Genomic DNA, 15,374 nt, shown 5'->3' with positions numbered 1-15,374 from the left:
AGCGTTTCTACAAACTTAATAATTAAGCGTTATAAATTTTATTATTATTTATGTTTTATTTATATTACATTATATAATTTATTATTAGTAATTATTAATGCAAAACTGTTTTTTTTAATATCGCCAATTTTCAAAATTTGATTAGGATTAATGTAATTCAAAAATTTGTATAAACTTAATCATATATTAAATTAAATATAATGTATGCATTTAATTAATATTACAGTATAGTTTCAAAACGAGCAAGATGATACCCTATAAGCAAGATTTCGACTAAAGGAGTCAAATTGTTCTGGTTTAATCCTCTTACAGAATGACTTTAAATAATCGAAATGTGATAATGATATGTTAATGGAATAGATTTCAATTTTGCGAAAGATCGTTAATAACATGCAGGATAAATCAGTCATGGAGAGATAAGATTGCTGGCGTATAATAAAAATCATGACCCGTCGTAGATATATATAAGTGACACAATTTTTTGGAGTTCATAGTTTTTGTTAGCATCTGCCACATATGTGTGTAATACAAAAAAAGTGCATTTAACACAAACTTATTTTTAAATATAACGTTGACTTAAAACTTGATTGTAAAGAAACCGAAAAAATTCTTTAAAATGAATATGAAATATATTGTAAGTTTTATTCAGTTGTTACTTAATTGTTTCACTCTTTATTAAAATATCACAAATTTTTTTCTGTTTGCTTTATAATATTTATTATTAAAATAAAGTGAATAACAAGTTGAATTTATTGTGTAAACAATAATATTATCTTATTTTTCTCAACTTATTGTCAGATATGGTCTTTCGGTAATTTAGATAGCTAACAATTTAGATAACTGACATATTGCCTAATAATGATAATGATTACATAAAACAATTACATATAGTTTCATAACAACAGAATATAATTATTTAGTATTTATAATAATGGATACGTATAATGATGCAGTAACAAGTATATGAGTAATTATTACTGCAACATAATTACTATGCCATAGTAGAATAAGAGCTATATATAAATAAATGGCGGGTTTATTAAAATTAAATATTACATATGAGTCATTTATATGTATATACATATATCAGAATTATTTTATATGTATATATATTTTATATATATTAAATACAAAATTAGATGCTGTGCCTGACAGACATCACAAACTGGATCTTAAAGATGATATTTTCATCGACTCGTAAATCGCCATAATAATAATATTTATTCATATCTAGCTAAAGTCATCTCATAGATAAAATCTTCAATAAATGAGAATGAGTTCTATATTATCATTAACACTGCCTTTTAAATATAACGCAATATCATAATGAGCGACATTAGCTTTTTGTGAATATTTGAGATAAGAAAAAATTACCTATTATTTTACCTAAATATATATGATCTTCTATTACTCTAGATAATCGACGATTAAAATATCCTTTATTTTAATTACGTAAAATAATGTAATAATTAGTATGATAGCAGTAGTATACATTGTATATATAGGTGTCTCATGTGGTATTAATCGCATACAGAATTTAGTAATTGTCTTTTTGAGTTCATAGTTTTTGTTAGCATCTGCTACATACGTGTATAATATTACGTCTAAATAAAAAAGTGCTTTTAACACAAACTTATTTTTAAATATAACGTTGAATTAAAACCTGATTGTAAAAAAACCGAAGAAATTCTTTAAAATGGATATGAAATACATTGTAAGTTTTATTCAGTTGTTATTTAATTGTTTCACTCTTTTGCAATACAAATAACATTATAAGACTAACGCTTTGATTTTTCTTGTTCACATTTCAGATCTTACTTTCTTGTATTATGATGTTGATTATATTTCCTATGAATAATTCAGCTGCAAAATTGTCCGAAACTATGTCACGTATACGTAGACATGAAAGTTCTTCTAGCAAATCTGATAGTTTCGTAGGTAAAAGATTGTACTTCAAATATATTTAAAATATTTATGTAGACAATAAGAGATAATCAAAATTTACTCTTTTGGAAAAGATGGATTGCAAAATACATTAAGTGAATTAATCAAATCCATTGATGCTCTTGTGGATACTCTTCTTTCGGGCGTCTTGTGATAGATTTAATCAAAATCACAGCAAAATTGCAATCAAAAAGCAAAGAAAAAACAAAAAAAATTATTGTCAATTAAAATCTGGATTTGAGTCCTGATTTACACCTGGTTTGCTTTCCGTACAATCAACGCAAGTTTACACATAATAAAATAGATAAGAATTGAAATAAGAAAAACTTATAAGTGTTAATTGAAAATCTAAAATAATGTCTTAACACTTAAATGATATCTCAAGTAGAACAGAAAAGTCAAAATAATGTCAATTTGACGTCATATTGACCAAATTTGAACTCCAAATTTGATCAGTATGGCGTCAAAATGATATTATTTTGATCTTCTGTTCTACTTAGGATCTGATATTATTATAATTTTACTTGGTGATGGTTTATCAATATGGAAATATAAGCATTGTAAAAAATCGTTAAAAAAAAAATAAAATAGTTTAATAACTGTAATATTGTTTTAGATTTTATTTTATTTTATATGTAATAATTGTGACATAATTTCATCATATTAAATTTTTCCAAGAACATGCAAGTTTTATGCGGAATATATCAGAATATATTATATCCAGATTTGTTTTTATAGTTTGATGTTACAAGGGTCATAAAGTAAAACAGACAGGTTGCTGAGTTTATCTTATGTGTCTAAAATGTTGTTAAAGCCAATTTTGCGATTTATTAAGCGTTTACACTATATGTTGATTTTTTTATATATAGGCATAATATGCTTTTGCGCACATAGCAATGATAAAATATTGCTTAATCTGTAAAATATTCTTTATTCTGTAAAAATATACATTTAATTCAATAAGAAAAGATACTCTAGATATTATTTATAGCAATTGTTCTTAAAGCAAATTTCATTAACATTACATCGAAATTACAAGCAGTGTAACAGTGTATCACTAAAATTGAATTTTTCCCTTCAAAAGTATAATTCTAAAGTCTAGTAAATAAACTAAAACCAATTAAGAAGATTAAAATCGCCGAAGTTACTATGATGAAGTTAAAAGCATAGAAGCAAAACTCACAAGTTCTTGACATGATAAGTTAAATGTATACTATATTAATAATAAAATTAATATTTTTTATGATTTATATAATTGTGTCAAACACTAGCCTTCTGATAACACTATTCAACAAAAAATGATTTTTTTTTTTAACCCGGGAACGAGAGCTTATCATTTGTTATACCTTTCTGAAAGCTGAACATGAATTTGTCTTCATTATTTCTCCATCACGTCACAATTTTAAGAGACATGCATTTAAAATTGCAAAAAGAGCTTTTTTCACGAACTTTGTCATAATATAGCTATAATGTGAGATGTGTTAAAGACGTTTTTTTGTCACCAAAAGGTACTATTTTGTTAGGAGTTTCAACTCTCCATAGAAATTTTCAATGTCGGTTCATAAGATATCCGCAGTTAATTATAAAGAATTAAATGCGTTAATTACAAAACATATACGTACATATTCAAAACTTTATTTACTGTATTATTCAACAAATATAGTTTATTAATTATTTAAAATATAATTTAAAAGATTTAAGCATATGATTTTAAACCTAGCGAATCATATAATATCATTATAATTTATTAAGAGTGCTACAAAATAATAAGTTTATCTTATCTAATATGTTAAATAATACATGATTGTAGTTCAAAGTATTGATATATACAATTATTATGGACGAGGTATTACTGAGTCCGTACTTCCTTCGGAAGTTTGTTTTCATTGTTTCATATATCTTACCAGACCCCAGCGAATATCGCTTCGTCAGGTTCAGCCAACGTTCGGAGATGCAATAAATGATATTGTAATTTTCATTTATAAAATTCTATAAGGAGACAGTTAATGCGTCGAGCTACGAAGAATCTAATATTTCGAATTAAGGATACAAAGGACTTATCCCTATTTATAACAGGACCCACGACAGATACTTAATAATTTAGTAGCAGATCCAACTATAATAAAGTCGCAAAACCAGAAGCAGATCTAGTCGCCGAACTCGTAATTGGATCGTCTACAGTAGCAGAACCGGATATAAGTCCGACAACGTCCAGGTGAACGGAAGGTGAAACTGGCGCGATCACTGCAGCGATATGTGCAACAGGTCCTCGTCAAGGGTTACCCTGTTTCTTAAAGCATCTAGAACCATTACGCTAATATCTCATATTCTAAAATCGACGTTGACGTTCCGAAGAGAACGAAGCAATTACCGCCAAATTGGCGACGAACATCTACATCGTAAAAGACAATATCGAAATTCACAGTTTTTACAAACTAAATAATTAAGCGTTATAAATTTTATTATTAATTATATTTTATTTATATTACATTATATATTTTATTATTATTAATTATTAATGCAAAACTGTTATCTTTTAATATCGCCAATTTTCAAAATTTGATTAGAATTAATATAATTCGAAGTAGAGTTTGTATTAATTTTTAATGTTAAATTAAATTTGATATATATATATATATATATATATATATATATTTAATTATTATTAAAGTAGAGTTTCAAAACAAGATGGTGCACCAAGCAAGATTTCGACTGAAGAAGTCAAACTGTACTGATTTAAACCTCTTACAGGACTTTAAATAATCGATATGTGGTAATCAGAAGTTAATGGTATAATTTTCAATTATGCGAAATACTATTGCTAATAACATGCAGGATGAATCAGTTGTGAAAAGATAAGATTATTGTATAATAAAAATTATGATCCGTCATAAATATATTTACATGATATATTGATACATATATTATATATTTTTGTGCTATCCAAAAATTTCACTCAAGAATACTTCAAGTTTTTAAAAGGATTAAGCAATTAATCAAAATCACATATGTGTATAATTAAAGTTGTAACAAAATAAGATTTTATAATAATTATTTTTTATAAAAATTTATGTAATGTTTTATTTGTATTTTATAACGTTAAAAATAATTAATAAAATCGTAGATTTCACAATGTTTTAATATTAAAATATTAAAAATGTTTTTCTGTTTGTTTTATAATATTTATTGTTAAAATAAATGAATAACAAGTTGAATGTATGTGAATTATTGTGTTGAGTAAGTTGAGTTATTGTGTAAAATATAGTGAATATTATCTTGCTTTTTATATATGCATATGAGGCAATGAAATAAATTGCGTTTTTTAAACATTATGACTCATAGTCAGATAGGGTCTTTCGGTAATTTAGATAACTAACAATTCAGATATTAGGCATTGTGGAGAGTACTTATTGTACGTATAAACTGCGGATCTATTAAAATAAAATATTACATATGAGTCATATGTTGAAATGCTTCAGAATTGTTGCAAGAGATATAGTAAAGTACAATATTTATAAAAATAATTTATTAAAATTATATATAATTTCTAAAAACAATAATTATTTATAATTGTTTATATTTGATAATAATTATAGTTTTGAAAAATTATACATAATTATATAAAAATATAATTATATATAATCTGTGCAATATTGTTTTAGATTTTGTTGTATTTTATGTACATATAAATAATATTAAGAGTACATATAGTTAGTTGTTACAATTTTATTACATTTATCTTTTCTAAAATTTTTTTGTGCAAGTTTATTTTATACAGAATATATTACTTTTTTAAGTTTCGTTTTTACGAGTTTCAGCGAATTTCATTAACGTACATCGGAATTATAAGTCAGTGTAACATATATATCACTAAAGAATTTTCCCGTATCAAAAAGTATAATTTTAATTCTAAAGTCTAGTAGATTCTATATAAATTAAAAACAATTAAAAGATTTGAAAAACTTGAAAGATCAAAAAATCAATGTACTTTCTTGCATATATTATTAATATGTCGTTATTAATTTCGCCGCTAGTATAAATAAAAATAGCATATTAGATCGCACACATCTCATTCTGCGATACGGCTTTACAAAGATTTCCATTACATGGTCCGCTTTCATAAGAATTCATAATACTTGTTGCGCGAAACTATGCTTCTTTAAGCGCAGAAGAGTCCTCTTTGAAATGGTAATATATGTGGACGATGTAGTCATAATTCTCGCAGTTTCCATAACCACAAAAACCAGACAATATAGAGCAACGAGAATTTAAAGCCGTATGAGAAATTACACGACCAGATTATGATGTTTATTCCGTTATAATAAGAAGTATTATTACACTTGTGATCAAAAACTGAAATTAAAATGACTTGTGTGCGCAAAATGTCGCTGCACGACAAAATTTTGTACTTTTTGTTACATTCCTGAGCAATTTGATGTATAAAATAATTTCAAAGCAATTAATTAAAACAGAATAAGATTGAAAAAAAGAACAGGTTAAAAAGAGAATCCTTTAAAATGGTTAACATATAAAATATTGTAAATTTTATTCACTCGTTATCGTTTATTACACACTTTTTGCAATGCCATTGATGTCAAACATATGTATTTCAAAGACAGTTATTGCGATATTTTCTCTTAATACTTTCAGATCTTATTTTCCTGTATAATGGTTTTACTTCTCGTACAAATTGTAACTGCTTTGATGGCAAAATCAGATACAGATGTAAAACGAATAAATGAAAACCAAGAGTCAAATCCATACAAAGGACCAGATCCAAACAAAGGATCGAATTCAAGTGAAAAGTATATGATGATATGCAAATATTTGTTTAAATATTTCTGATGTACATTTATTTGATATACATTTATTAAATTACTGAAATACGAAAATTAAAATAACCCAATTTAAATATTAATAAAAATAAAATTGAATAAAAAATTGAAAAAAGTTTATTCAGTTCAGGTATTATTTTTTCGACTTAGAATCCAAACTCAGACCTTTGGTTTGTACTTCAATTTCGATTTAAATTTGGATTTTATTTCGGATTCTTGTTTAAATTTAGTAGATGATTTAGAGGATGTTTATATTTTATGCCGCATTTAGCTCCATTAACGCAAGATCACAAGTATTAAAATAATAAAATAAATTTTTTATTATTATTTGCAAAATATAATTTTTGTTTTATAATTAAATCATGATCATTGGCTTCACTCGTCGAACATAAAGAAATAGAAGAAATTTATCGATTAATAATATTGTTTTGGAATATATTGTGTTTTTACGTATTATAATAATTGCAATTATTACACGCGATTATGTAATAAATTTTATGGAGGAATGTGCAAGTCGAGCAGACACATGCTCGAGCACCGACTGTGTTGCTTGAATTTAAAACATGCATGATATTAAAACATACAGCGTAGTGTCACGAGAGTGTCAGCAGTGCTGACATTTGTCTTGCGTGTCCCACAGCTGTCGCTAAGCTGCTTCAATTTCGCAATTCGTCTGGTATATATTTCTATTCTGCGAATATGTGTGTGCACGCTAGTGCTCCATATGTCACAATAGTAATGATAATATAGTCTTATACAACTTGCAAAAAATTGTGACATAGTTTACAACTAATGCTGTTAAATACAGACGCTACTGCATACGTAGAAAGTGTTGATATTATTGTCATTAGACAACATCTTAATATCAAATATATTGCAATATAAACATTGCTATAAGAAAAATGAAAGAACGAGGTTTATTTAGATCACCGAAATACTATTAAAGTTTATTTAAAATTATTTTTTTGGGTTAGAATCCGGCAAATTAGTACATAAATTTATGTACGAGTTTAAATTTCAGACTTTGAAATTTTAATTTAAATCAGTAAAAATATTATTTCAGAATTGTGATACCATTTTAAGAAAAATTCACATTATTTCTAAATGACACTCTAAACATATAATTTTTAATTTTAATGTATATTTTTAATATTTATAATAGAAATTATTTAGTGCGATAATAATTAATTATAAAAATTTGTGACGGAAGATTTGACAATATAATATTATTTGATAATTATTGTAGTTTTTTTTACTTTTGATAATTATAAATATAATTCATCATTGTTGCAATTATTTTTATATTAGAGACAACACTCTACAAAATGTAAACAAAGCAAATATTTATACAGATGTATTATTTAAAATTTAAAGTATCAATGTTCTCTGTAGAGCGTGCTACGATTTATTTTTAATTTTTAATTATTTTAAGTTCATTAATTTATAACTGCACAAAAAATAATATATGTGCTCTCTTTTACATAACAGTTTTATTTTATTTCAACTTTAGCTTATGCATCAGAGATTTTTTGTTATATGCACATATGTATTATGCCATTGAATCATATATGTATAAATATTATAATAAATGGATAAGATAAGAACAAATAAAAAAATGAATAGAAATGCTATTTAATAAATTGAAATACATTTCGAAACGTTTCGAATTATTATCGATAATTGTACACATTAAATTATATACGGAAATTTCATGACTTGTTACAATAATCAGAAAAATATAAAAAAATATACATACATAAGAATGGGCGAAAAAAATACATACACTCATCTTGTTATTAATATAATAATATGCATGTTTGACTGCACATTGTAAACGACGCTATATACGACGGCGTTTACAAAAGTTTCAATTTACATGGCTCGCTTTTGTAAGAACTTATAATACTCGTCGTACCGAACTATGTTTCCCTGAAACGCAGGGAAATCCCCTTTGAGATGATAATGCGCGCGGATGATGTAGTCATAATTTTCACAGTTTCCAGCCGCGCATAAGCTATACTATGGAGATGGATACGAGCGGATGATGATGATGAGACAGGTCCATTATGACGCGGCGTCTTGCGTTCCGTGATTAAAAAAGCGCAGATTAAAAGAACGATATCCGTCGCGATATCAGTCGCGGCGCGAACGATGCATCGCGAAGCGAAAAGGGAAATGATCTTCAACGTTCGCCCGAATGTCGCGTAGACACTAACACAGAGAATACAGGAGGGGACTGATTGGTGTGGCATTGAGGCAATTTCCAGCAATTACCGGGGACGGATATTGTCGCGCAATAGGAGACATATCGGAACTAATGCAACGGCGACGTACCTAATGGATAAATAGAGGCCAGCCAATTCCGATTAGCTTCTAAGAAGATATTATACCGATATAATGGACCTTGACCGCTTGAATTTTAATTTTTGATTTTTAATTTTGCTGTACATATAATGAGAAGAAAATGTCTCATTAACTTTAGATCGTTTTTATATATTTATAATTATAACAAAAGCATGTCAAAGAGAATAAGCGAGAAATAAACTAGATTATAAATAGAGAATTATTTGATCATATATATTTTAATACTAGACAACACAAGCAATCGTTTCTATCGTTTTACAACTGTCAAATTATTAATCTTTGTAATGACAGTTGCTTGATGCTCTGACTATAATTTTAATTCGCCGAATTTCTATTATGTACATAATTTTAATTCGTCAATTTATATTATATACATAATTTTAATTCGCTGAATTTCTATTATGTACATAATTTTGATTCCCGAATTTCGATTATGTATATAATTTTAATTTATTAAATTTCTGTTAGATAATTTTAATTTGTCGAAATTCTATTGTATTGTTTGAGAACTATTTTGTATATATGTATCCCTCTATATTTTTTTTTCATTTTGTTTAGTTTAATCGAATAAAATTACGTACGCAAAACAAAATTATTCTTTGGTAATAAAACCTTAAAAATTGCAATGCATTTATAAAATTATTATTACAATGCATGCAACGTATGCATGCAAAAGTTATTATTGCAATCAATAGATAAAAAATATATTAATTAATTATACAACGCATAAAAATTCAATATTTAAATCTTTAACAGAAAATACGAACGAAGAAATAAAATTTTCTAGAAGAATCTTTTGTGATCAAATATTTACACTTTTATTAAACTCGCGCGAGACTCTATACCTCCTACATCCATCATATTGCGCGGCTCGCGCGAAACTGATTCTCGTGTGGGATATCGCGAGCGCGGGACCGATGGTCACATGACTAGTGGTCACATGACCAGTGGGCCACTAGTCACGTGATCTCGGCTTCGCACTCGCGATACCTCGCACGAAAATCAGTTTCGCGCGAACCGCGCAGCGTAACGGATGTATGGGGTATAAAGTTTTGCGTTAGTTTAATGAAAATGTAGATATTTGATTACAAAAGATTCTTGTAGAAAATTTTATTTCTTTGTTCGTATTTTTTGTTAGAGATTTAAATATTGAATTTTTGTGTTGCACAATTAATTAATATATTTTTTATGCACTTATTAAAAATTTTTGCATGCATGCAAATTTTTAGATTTTATTATCAAAGACTAATATAACTTTGTTTTGCGTGCGTAATTATATTTGGTTAGATTAAACCAAATGATATATAGTAAAATGTAATAACTTGTCAGTGTAAAAATAATAAAATCCTTTATTTCTTCTCAACCAAACTGACTATATTTTTTATTAAATCATACTCTACATTTCGACCATCGGTTGATATATTGATGTTATTAATATAACACACAATGTTAACTGAGATAATCAATCGCAGCATCGCGGAAAAGCAGCAACAATATTGCGATAATTAACTTTGCATGCCTTTTTTAGAAAGGGATTTTGTAAAATAATTGAAAAATATTCTGATAAATGTAAAACAAATTTTGATTTATGTGGATATATTAGACATAATAATAAGACAAAAATATGAGATGGGAAATGTAAAATGCTAAAATTTTTGTTCCAGAAGTGCATTTATTATTATTATTATTATTATTATTATTATATATAACAATGTATATACGAAATTATGTTATGTACACGTAACATACATATAAGAGAAAGATACATCAAATGACGAAGATCGCGATGTGTGATCGAGTTGGCGAGTATCGGAGAGATCAGTCGCGGAGGTCCTTCATGTTGACAAATAATGCGAATTACCAGTGTCCAGGTGTATATCCACGAATGATTCCGCCTAATCCGGCGTGTCCAGCAGTGATGCTACCAGATGGGCCAGCAATCAGAGCTGGAGCTGCGATTGGTCCTGCGAGGGCTGCTGGACCTACAGCAGGTCCGGCAAGAACCGCTCCTGAAAGACACAGAACATTGGAACAGGTAAAAATAAATAAATATTTGATAAAAAATAAATATAATACACAAAAAACAAAAAGACTCTGACATATAAGTACAAAATTCAAGTAAAATGAGGACTAATAAGAGCCGGGTTCAGAAATTAGGCGCAAAGTTGTTTTAAATTTTCATTCTTAAATTTGAACATTTTGATCCTTTCTTTGGATTATTATCAACAAATCGATTAATAAAAATTTTTTTACTTTGCAAAGAGTAAGGTAGGGATGTAAATTAAGATGCATGGATTTTTTGTCAATTAATTTACTCATGATGATCCAAATATAGGATTGCAATTTCAAATTTAATAAAAAAGATTTGTAAACAAGTTTGTTGCGCCTAATTACTGCACCTGGTTTTAATTAACAAGGATTAAATAAAACTGTTAACTGTTAACTTTTATAAATATAACATTATTTATGAATTTTTAACTTTCAAATTATTTTCTTTCTGTTTTAAGTTTTAATTTATAATAATATTTAATTGTTTCTCTGTGTAAAAGTTTATTTTTAATAGTTATTTTAATTAATGTTAAAACAGTTCTGAGAAAACATATATTTTTTAAAGTTTATTTTAATTTAAATTATAAAAGTTGGAACTTGTTTTAATTAGTATTATTTAAATTTTAAAAATTAAAAAGGCTGTATATCGAAATATGGAAAACAAGCTATTGATCGCGATTCAAGAAGCGTAAATGAATCAGAACTTCTGAAATAGAAATCGGTGTATCATTAACTGAGAAGAGAACCATATGTTTCTGTAATTTTATATATTTTATATATTTTATATAATTTATAATAACATATTTAAACAATTATTACTTTATCGTAACCATGCACAAACCCCTGTGTAATATTAACGGAAGAAAAACGCGTTTGATCATCTCCACAAACTTTTACTTTTTCAAAGTAGAATAAAAGTTCCTGTTTATCTGTAACTTTTTTCAACTTAGGAAAAAATAAAAGTTTCTCGTTTATTTAAAATTTACGAATAAAAGTTTTAATAAATAGACTTCGTTTTATAACTATTTTCTGGAAATAAAAAAGAAAGTACTGTTATTTAATAGCTAATTGAAAATTTTAATAGTTTCGTTCAATCCTTTATTAGCCTATTTCTTGAATTTTGTAGTAAATAAGTAATTGCGTATTTTAAACAATTTAAAGACAAAGCTGATAATAATGTTTTCTTGAACGAGAGAAGTTTCTCAAATCTAAAGCAAGTGTAATTCTGCTCTTTTAGAGTCATTTAGGTACTTTATAGAATGTCTATAGAATATACTTTATATAATATCTTTCAAGTGTTACTTATTTAAAAAAACAATCAAATATATATTTATAGAAAGATTAAAATTTAATTTCTTTCATTATAAAAGAGAAAAATATTATTAAATTAATAAATTATAAAATAAATTTTATATTAAAGAATAAATTCCTTAGAATAAAAAACGGACAAATAAAAGATTTTATAATTTTTTAAGATTAAAAAGTCGAGATAAATATTAAAATGTAAATTGTAAATTATTATAAGATTCCTAAGCATTACATTGCATTGGAATAACATTATGTAATATTGATTTGCCAAAAATCAGAGAGCAAACAAGTTAATATAAACTATTAATTTATATCAATTATTATTAAATATTATGTAGATTAATTAATATTAAGATCATGTTCACATAACAAAGCCATATTTATATTATAATATATTAACGTATCAATATTTAAATTGTAAATTGTCTCTCTCTCTCTCTCTCTCTCTCTCTCGATTTCTCTTGTCATTAATTTCTCAAATTCACATCTCTTGTAGATAACAATTAATAATAAATTTTTAAATATAAAATTTATAATATTCAACTTGCCATTCTCTTCACTGTAAAAAAAAATTGTAAAATTACATTTAAAATATATAAAATTACATAAATAATAAATGTAAAATTACATGATAAATAATGAAAAGGTAAACATTTCTATTATTTATCGTGTAATTTTACACTTATTATTTATGTAATTTTACATATTTTTGTGTAATATATTACATATTTTTTTACAATTTCTGTTGTCTACAATTTCTTAAATACACATCTCTCTTAGATAACAATTGATAATAAATTTAAAAATAATAAAAAATAAAAAATTTATACCATTCACATCCTACATTTAAATTCGATACAAATAAATCCTTGTCGTATCTCACCGTAAGCTCCAGGCCATCCCAAGGCGGCTGGCGCCGCCAGTCCAAGAGCCGGGCCAAGCAGCGCCGCATGTCCGGTGACGCTACCGGAAACGACCGACGGTCCAGCGACCGCTCCGGTAACGACGGCGCCGCCGTCAACAGCCCCGGAAATGCGCGCGGGTCCGACGGCCGGTCCGGCCAGTACGGACGGTCCATTAGCCGGTCCCGCGAGAGTCGCGGGACCCAGAATCGGGCCGGCCAAGGCGGCGCCGAGGCCCAGGTAGGCCGACGGGGCCGCGTTCGCCATCGACAGAGCCGCTACGAGGAGGATCGCGATCGAGGAATACATGACGAAGAGGTAGTGGTCGAAACCGAGAGAATTTTCCTTCAACGGCTGAGGTGGATGTGGCTGCCATCGATCGATGTCCGGCGCGCTTTTATAGGGACATCTCGTCTATCCCCAAACGTGGGGTCCGGTCGACTGCTCGCCGACCTCAAAGGGCGGGGCACCAGGACACGCCAAACATTCTCCGCGACGCCTTATCGGCGTCGAGTCTCTGTCACCTGGTATTGGTGACACTCCGCAGAGTGTACACCTATATACCTCCATAAATATCTCACCTCTCTCGTGTGTGCACGAGGGTCGCGCCGCTCCATTTCAACGCATCCGTCTATGGCATGGGCTCGCGCGCGTTGCATTTCCCTCGGTCTGTTTGCGCAATCGGCAGTAGTAACAACAGATCGATATCTCGATGCGACATATCGCCTTTTGTTAACTCCCTCTCGAGAGCGCATACTTGAAAATCTGATTGACGTTAGGTCAACTTGTTGAAAGGCGAATGACGTATAGTCCTTATCCACCCTCGGCGTTCGACGCGTTCATTTTTTTATTTCCAGCATCTCTCTTTTATCTCGTAGATTCTTCGAGGGCCGGTTGTTCCGAAGGTCTCTTGCTAAATTTTACCTGTCAGCATACTTTCGTTTTTTTTTTTTTTTTTTTTTTTTTTTAGATAAGTTTAAAAAAAGACGAACTTATGCTATCTGTCAAATAAAATTTACGAAGAGGTTTGACAGGTCAGGATACTCATTAAAATGAAGTGTATAAAAAATGTAACCAATATGGCGGCCAACTCAGGCCTGTCATAATATAATAATATATTTATTATAATAAACTATTCTTAATATTTAATATTTATTCCGACGGTTTTTTAACCGTGTTTATTTTTAACATTTTTGCGCACAAGATCTAACACGAAACTGTCAAAAAACTGTCAAACTAAAAACAAATCTGCGCTGGAGCACATTGAATAAATCGACCTGAGTTGGCAGCCGTATTAGTTACATTTTGTTACGCTTGACAGGATGTAGTCGATATACAAGAAGTTTTCCTGACCTGTATATAAGACCGTGGTTTGAACAACCGACCCTAAAAGAATAAAAAAAAAGCTATATAAATGATAGGAAAAAAATGCACTTATTGCTCGAAGATGTTTACTTGATTTGTAACGCCGTCACGTGTTTTGTCTTGTGAAGGATGATATCAGCTGTTTATCTTGGCGCATTCAATCATCCTAACGACCTTGAGAGCAAAGACGACTGAAGTGTCTCTATGTCTACGTGTCCTCTTCCTGCTTTCTCTCGCCGCGGTAAATAGACACGTATCTGTCGCCATTAGACCGATTACATTGCATTGCATTGTGCATTCGTCTAGGCGAGGCACGGATTGCATTGCCCACGCATCATTCGAGGTTCGCAGATTGTCGCGAGGAATGAGGGTCCTATTGTTACATCGGATACGAATGCGTGTGCGTGTGTATCCGCATGTGGGTATGTGTGCGTATCACCAAGAGTTCGAAACATATCTCTCGCAGACAGGAATCGTTTGCGGTGCCATTATCGGGTATCATACACCAGCAATGGTGGACTGTTGATTGAGAGATACGAAAATTCTCCTTTTTGCCACCTTTTTCCATATCATCGTGCTTTCTCTTGAAATCAATTGGAAAGAATCG

At 28.9% G+C, this 15,374-nt stretch overlaps 1 protein-coding gene and 1 long non-coding RNA gene across 2 annotated transcripts; one reads left to right on the top strand and one right to left on the bottom strand.

Moving 5' to 3' along the window:
• The first annotated feature begins 1,515 nt into the window (after positions 1-1,515).
• Positions 1,516-2,549, top strand: LOC114931554 (uncharacterized). Its single transcript, XR_014925453.1, has 2 exons — positions 1,516-1,714; positions 1,812-2,549. It is a non-coding gene; the product is annotated as an uncharacterized LOC114931554 (long non-coding RNA).
• An 8,252-nt stretch (positions 2,550-10,801) lies between these two features.
• On the bottom strand, positions 10,802-13,784 carry LOC114931558 (uncharacterized). The gene is made up of 2 exons (XM_029303677.2): positions 13,384-13,784; positions 10,802-11,152 (listed from the first exon to the last, which is right to left on the bottom strand). Exons 1-2 carry the CDS (start codon positions 13,709-13,711, stop codon positions 11,001-11,003), a joined length of 480 nt encoding a protein of 159 aa, XP_029159510.2. The 5' UTR covers positions 13,712-13,784; the 3' UTR covers positions 10,802-11,000.
• Between the last annotated feature and the right edge of the window lie 1,590 nt (positions 13,785-15,374).

The sequence above is a fragment of the Nylanderia fulva genome, unplaced genomic scaffold, assembly GCF_048542155.1.
Source record: "Nylanderia fulva isolate GAGA-0341 unplaced genomic scaffold, ASM4854215v1 Scaffold11, whole genome shotgun sequence".
Lineage (NCBI taxonomy): Eukaryota > Metazoa > Arthropoda > Insecta > Hymenoptera > Formicidae > Nylanderia > Nylanderia fulva.
This window is presented reverse-complemented; position numbering and strand designations above follow the sequence as displayed.